Genomic DNA, 7,085 nt, shown 5'->3' on the forward strand with positions numbered 1-7,085 from the left:
GATTTTTTGGTATTTTAATATTTCAAAATTTCGAATTTCGGCTTTGATGTTTTCCTTGCCGACAAGGTCCTTTTCGAGCGTGCGCATGCGCGTCACATCCCTACTTTCGTGCACACCAACTAGAAACAAACAAGAAATTTTAGGGCCCGATGTGGGGGTCGAGCGTTGGCGATTTTCCCGGGTATATAAAGTAAAACAAAAAATAGAGATGAAGCTATACCATTTTTGGATGCCCCTGTCAGAAATGGCGGGGTTTATAGCCGAAATTTCGAAAAGATAGGTCCATTTTGTAAAAAATCCCATCATAAACAACGTAGTTAGCTGCTTGAACCAAAGGTACCATGACTACCAAATTCCGGCTAGGAACTTTTCACGTTGGTACATAGGTGCCCTGAAAATTTCAAGGCGATGCCTGCATTTCTTCAAGTCGTTTGGTAACTTGGCACGGCTCCAGGTCAGCTGCCGTTCTCATTTTTTCTAGAAGTTTAGATACGGCTTCAGGGGAAAAACGGGGAATTTGGCCACGACACCGGCACCGATTGTCTGAAAACCATGAAATTTGGACACAATACGCCTATTACCACCCCGGATTCTGTGCTTTACTCCCATTTTGATCCGAAAAAAAAAGAGTTTTAGCAAAAAAAAATATAAAAAAACACATTTTCGGAATTTAAATTTGGCCCAGAGAGTGTGGCAGTGGCTTGCCAACATGGAGGCCTCGGGTTCATTCCCTTTCTTGGGCGAGAAATTTCCTGGGGATTTTGTGGCGTGGCTTTCCCTGGTTAGGGCCCCAGCCCCGGACAGTCTGGCAAACATAAAAGGAGTATTTTTGTATGTTTGTGAAATCTTTATTCAGTATAAATCAACTTATACATATAAAAAAATATTTGGATTGAGTTATTCATACAGATAATAAATTGCTCTCAACTTCAGAAATGTACATGATTATGTGTATTTTTATTATCAAATAATACAACCATAATTTCTTTACAGTAAGAGTAACAGTACAACAATTGTATTCACAATATTTTACAACGTTCTTGTACCCAGTTGATCTATAAAGTTATCTTAGATTATTTAGAAATAGGTTTTGTATATTGGGTTATAGAGAAATAATGTATCTTCATGCAACATACTATTTGCATTTTAATACAATTGATGGACATTGAACATTGTTAATATAAAGTACATTTAATTGGGTGAAATTGATTCACTTTCTATTTATAATATACATGTAGTATTAACCAAGTTAATTACTTTTTATAGTTTACATTAGTGCATTTTGTTTACATCTCTCAGATTGTTCTTTCAAAGTGTATCATAAAATGCTGTCTTATCTAATAGATAATACCAGGGCATGTACCACGTAAATTTATACAACTAACTTTCTACAATTTAATACAATTAATTTACAAAACAATGGTAAACACTGAATTTCACTCACTTGTTATTAGTATTAAACAGGTTAATTATTGTATACAACATTAATTTAATTTCATAGCAACATTTTATACTGTTGTTATTATGGTATTTTTTATGCAAAACAGTCTATTGTTAAATCCAGTCGTGGTTGTTTGTATTTTAGAGGAGAGCCGAAAAAAGTTCCCCTTAATAAACAAATTGAAAAAATCGCTCCCCTAAATAAGCTCTCCCAGTTTCGATAAGAAGAGTGGTTTAGAAATTAAGGAGAGTGATCTGATATCAAGGAGAGTGATTAGTTGTGTGTGTGGGAATGATTCTGAAGATCAATAACTGCATGTTAGCGGGTCATTTATAAATGATAATACCCTCCACTACCCCTCCATGACTTTGTAAAGGAGAGCGATTTTCAATTTTAAGGAAAGGGAGAAAAAGCTCCCATCGGTCGACATTCAGGTGAACAGCAGGCGCTTGAGAGCGATTGCTCGCCTTAGAAAAACAATGACTGTAAATCCCCTTTTATTTTATTTATAATAGTATTCATCTAGAATACAATATGACTATCTTGGTATGTTACTACAAAGATATAAAAATAAAGTATGTATAAATCATAAAGTTCTTCATAAATAGTAAAGTATTCATTAACATTATCTCTTCACCTCTTAAACAAATAATTTGGTGACAAAGCAAAGGAGCATTACACATTTCTACTTATTTTTTTATCATCGGGTTCTGCACTGCAAATCATTATAGAGCACACATATAAATGAAAAGAGAGAGAGAAATGGGGTTTAACGTCCACTCGACACAAACTAGGTCATTTCGTTACTAACATATGGTTTAATTTTATTTCATTAATTCGCTTGCGCGTAGGGGTATTTAGCTGTGGGAGGAAACCAGAGGACCTGGAGAAAACCCACGAGGTTGGACAGGCGACCCTACTCCTTGTCACGTACAACCGGGGATTCGAAACCACGCCAGTCGACTCAATGACAGACTTTATGATACAGAGCGCGCACGCTAACCATTCAGCCATCCAACCCCCCCATATAAATGAAAAAACAAAAATATGGCAATAGGAACAACATAGAAACGATTGTAAAAGTACACAGTAATTAATAACGACATGGATGAATAAATATTCACAAATCTTTAAAAATCTTTGCGTGTTATTGTTTAATAATTCTTAAAAACATTGATTTTTTGAATAAGTTTTAAATTAGAATACAAATAATACATGAATAATTATAACATCGTGTATCAAACCAAATCTATTCAATTTCAATAAATATAGCTCTAAGCCTATCTGTGAAAGACTGGTATAAAGACGATTGTTTCAATTTATTTTTCTACAGTCCCCTTTCAGATGTACACTGTTTTGTTAACAATATTACAAGACCGGTTGCTGGTCACGAACAAATTATCTTCAGTAACCCTAAAAAAGGTCATTCACAGCTGACATGACATCATCATTAGAAGGAAAATCATGAAGTTTGAAATCACAATCCTGTATCACTGATATGGATATCACCGGTTTATGATCAGGAGCAGGACACCTTTATAGTATCTTCCATTCATAGTCTGGCCTTTTTCAAGATAGTCAATCAGCAGAATACCCTCGGAATCCTAAACAACAGAACTCATCACCTTTCCAGCAGAAGGAATGGGCCTGGCTTGTCTGCGGGCTTGCGACTCTGGATGCTCTCATTGTTTTGACTGAATTTAGGATTCTGGTTGAAATTATGAATCTAGGTCTCCTCTATGGTTAAAAATCTGGCTAATAAATTATGAGGATATGTTCAAAACAGCACAGATTGTCACTGCATGTTAAGAATCTGACAAATTTGTGATTTGAAGTCAAGAGCTTTGATACAAGTCATGCAGAAATCTTTTTCATTCATAACTCATTGGCGATGATGCGCTCAACCCTCTCATGAGAAATACCCATAACAGTGGCAACATGTCGTGTGGCCAATCGTCATGCACCATGGTAATGTTTTCTTGAATGGTTTCTGTACATGGCCTTCCAGGAAACAGGCCATCGTCAAGGCTCTCTTTACCACGCTTACATTCTTCAGCATCTTCTTTAGTGTGGAAAACGAAGGTGCATCATTCCCTAAACTGGAGACCATGTCAGCATATATTTATGTTGGAGTTAGTCCTTTCAGTTGCAGGTACTTGATGACTGCCCTGTAGCCAGATTTGCCAATTTCTGGTGATTTCAATGGGTAGGTTCACAAGATGGTCTGATACGAAGACATTAATAAACTACAGTTGCAGTTCTTATGTCTATGATTCATTCAATGATTGCACTTGGTGGTAGTAAAAGCGTGTTTCAAGCCAATTTAATATCCTTAGAACTTAACAGCCAGCCATCGTATTATGGTATTTCCACACCAAAAACAAAGTTGCATAGAGAAAAAATATTATGACATCATAAATCTATAAAATGACAATAAATGTTGACGTATTCATATTTCAATCTACAAAATCAAATGATGCCAATATATATCTATGGATACATATAATATATCTGTACAAATGTATAAATACTTCCACAATTGAAAACAAAGCTATACCAATATTACCGGTATTGCCAATAAATTTATTTATTTGGAATTTTAATTGACAAGTTATAATTTGTGTTTTTGTCAAAAGTGACCAACAATGTCGAAAGCAAACATAGTATTTCAAGATGTGTGGATGACTGTACATTTGGTAAATATTATTTGAATCCGCCCCCACCCAACCCACTTCCAATAACAAATCATTAGTATATATCAATATGAAAACCAGTGGCTGCCAGGTAGGATACGCCCATATTTTGCAAGAGATGGATAGAGAACAAGCTAAAAACAAAACGATTTTTTGTTTAATCAGGCCCATAATCCAGAAAGTTATGGTCTGAAATGTGCAAATATCAAAAGGAACTGAGATTTTTGGAATATACATTGAAAGATATGTGTCCACAAGGTAAAAACGTGTTTTTTCGTAATCCATGAAGTTATGGTCTGATACATGCTAATATCGAAAGGAACCGAGATCTTTGGGAGATAGACTTATATTTCAAGTTTCGTCTAAATCAGAAAAATATTGTGACTTGTAGAGTGTCGACAAACAAATAAATTGCAGACGAACAGACAGGGGCGACAACAATATACGTCCACATGAAAAAGTGGGCTTATAAAAATTATGGCATAAATCGGTAAAAAGGAAATAATATTCAAGGTATCCACACATCAAAAAATATTAGGGGATTTGAATTGACATATTATCATTGTACATTTTTTCTAGCATAGAACTTTCACGGCGAAGTGCTCACGTCGGCTTTACAAATTACAGAGCATATACAAATGTATATGTATGAAAACTAGTAGAAATTGCTAAATAATTTTGTCAATTTGCATGTGTAATTGACAGATTATAATTTCTGCTAGATTTTAATTTTTCCTGATTAAAAGCAACCATACTAATTTAAGATTCGTGGATGTCTGTACATTTCATAAGATTAATGTATATCTACTCCACCACCCCACCGACATCCAATCAAACATTTGAATGCATCACTATTTCTGTCAATAGTGACCAACAAATGTGAAATGCGAACATAGTAATTCCAGCTGTGGATATTTGTACATTTGATAAAAACAATTTGCATCCACTCCCAACACCCCCACCCCACCCACTTCCAGTAACGGATTATTAGGATATATCAATATGAAAAAAATGTATGTTCAAATATTTACACTGATGAAAATCTCAATACAACATGAAGCTAAATTTAGATAGTATCTTATTCGTTGAGAACTTGGTTAATATATAATGTGTTGTGTAGACAGTATCTTAATCTTTTAGCAGTGTTAGCACCCGGTAAATGTAAATATTGGCTTGTGCAGGTTCACTGAAAAAAATTAAAAGAAAAGTGATTCTTTTTACAATGTGTTTTCTATGTCATTTTCAAAACATAAACTGTGCTCCCTGTACCAACTAGTTTACAGCCCTGAACTAGTTCACAAATATTCACATACTCAGACAGCTAGAGGGGTTTCAGGCAGTCCAAGGGTTAAAGAGTTAGATATAGTGTAATCTCAACTTTAACTGCTACCGTCATTGCTACAAAGTCTAGATTTTCCATTTCTAAATTAAATTATTAAATAACAATTGTGTTTCAATCTAATCAAAATCACAACCATCTGATGTTCCAGAGAGTTGAATATGGGCTTGTCATGTGAATAAATGCCTAATTATTTATATAACATCTGAGGCCAAAAGACAGTCCTGGCTGTATACATAATGCATCGTTAATAAGTATCATCAGTACTTTTTGTCTTCATCAATTTCATTTCTTTATCTTTGCGTTTATCAATTTCATTTATTTAATCTTGTCTTCATCACTTTCATTTATCTAACTTTATCTTCATCAATTTCATTATTCAACTTATTCCAATAGCAATTGCATTATGATAACTGAAATATGTTTGCAATATTCTTAGTTTTAAAGTACTGACATTAAAATTCTTCACAAAAATAAGATCTAAAATAGTATTTCCATCAGTTGTAATTTCTGTGACACACTGCTTATAAAAATTCCTCTCCATACATTGTTGTATACCAGCTTTACCTTTTAAAATATCTTCATTAAAATCACCCATTATCATAACACTACTTCCAAAGTCATCAAGTTCATCTAATAATTTCTGTAAATATGTAATAAATAAATCAGTTTTATAACATGGTGGCCTGTATATGACAACTATAGTCAGATTTATCTCTGGTAAACCAAATGTGATATGCTCAATATTAAATACACCTAAATTATATAAATGACATATTCTATTCTTTCTGTAATATAAGCCAACCCCACCATGGAGTGTGTTTTTTAATTCTGTAAAATTCTGAGAATTATCATAAGATACTTGTCTTGATTTATTGTGTAAACTAAAATCATTCAGTTCAAAATTTCTGCCTTCAACCTCATTTAGCCAAGTTTCGGTTAAACATATATAATCACACTCAGTAAATCTATTGTCATTTTTTAAATCTTCAAAATGTGAGTTTAAACCTTGTATATTACGGAGAATTATCACAGTTGCTGAACGTCCTTCATTAGTTGGTTCAATATAAAGGGGCATTTCATTCAATGCATCTGCTATAGCCTTATCACAATATATAAGCTTCTCATTAAAATCTTTAACAACAAGTCCATTCAAAGATGTAACGCGAGATAACGCCACATACGCTTGACCAGCCGCAAAAACTTTTTGTAATGAAACAAATATATTAGACATCGTCATACCTTGTGTCTTATGAATAGAACAGCTATATGCCAGTTTCAGTGGGAATTGACGCCTTATGTCATTGCGGTAATTTATTTTTTCCTCTTGTCTGCCAAATGGAATGCAATCACTTTGTACATTTTCTGGTAAAACTGTCTCTTTTCGAACTTTGGCTCCAACTTTTTTATTATCAAATTCTACATAAATCAGTTTCGCATGTTCATCTTTATCAAAGGCAATATGACGAACATAACCAAATACACCATTACATAATCCATCTGATACATCCAGGTTTTTAGTTAGTAAAACTCTTGCACCTTCGGCAATATTTAATACATTACTTAAACAAGTATCTACATCTTTTGATGTAACTGTATTTATCTTAACCAT

At 33.8% G+C, this 7,085-nt stretch overlaps 1 protein-coding gene across 1 annotated transcript; it reads right to left on the reverse strand.

Annotated features, from left to right (window-relative positions):
• Nucleotides 1-5,852: 5,852 nt before the first annotated feature.
• LOC126821484 (uncharacterized) lies at nucleotides 5,853-7,085 on the reverse strand. Its single transcript, XM_050549927.1, has one exon. The coding sequence runs from the start codon at nucleotides 7,083-7,085 to the stop codon at nucleotides 5,853-5,855; it is 1,233 nt and encodes a 410-aa protein (XP_050405884.1).

The sequence above is a fragment of the Patella vulgata genome, chromosome 5 (assembly GCF_932274485.2).
Source record: "Patella vulgata chromosome 5, xgPatVulg1.2, whole genome shotgun sequence".
Classification (NCBI taxonomy): Eukaryota; Metazoa; Mollusca; class Gastropoda; family Patellidae; genus Patella; species Patella vulgata.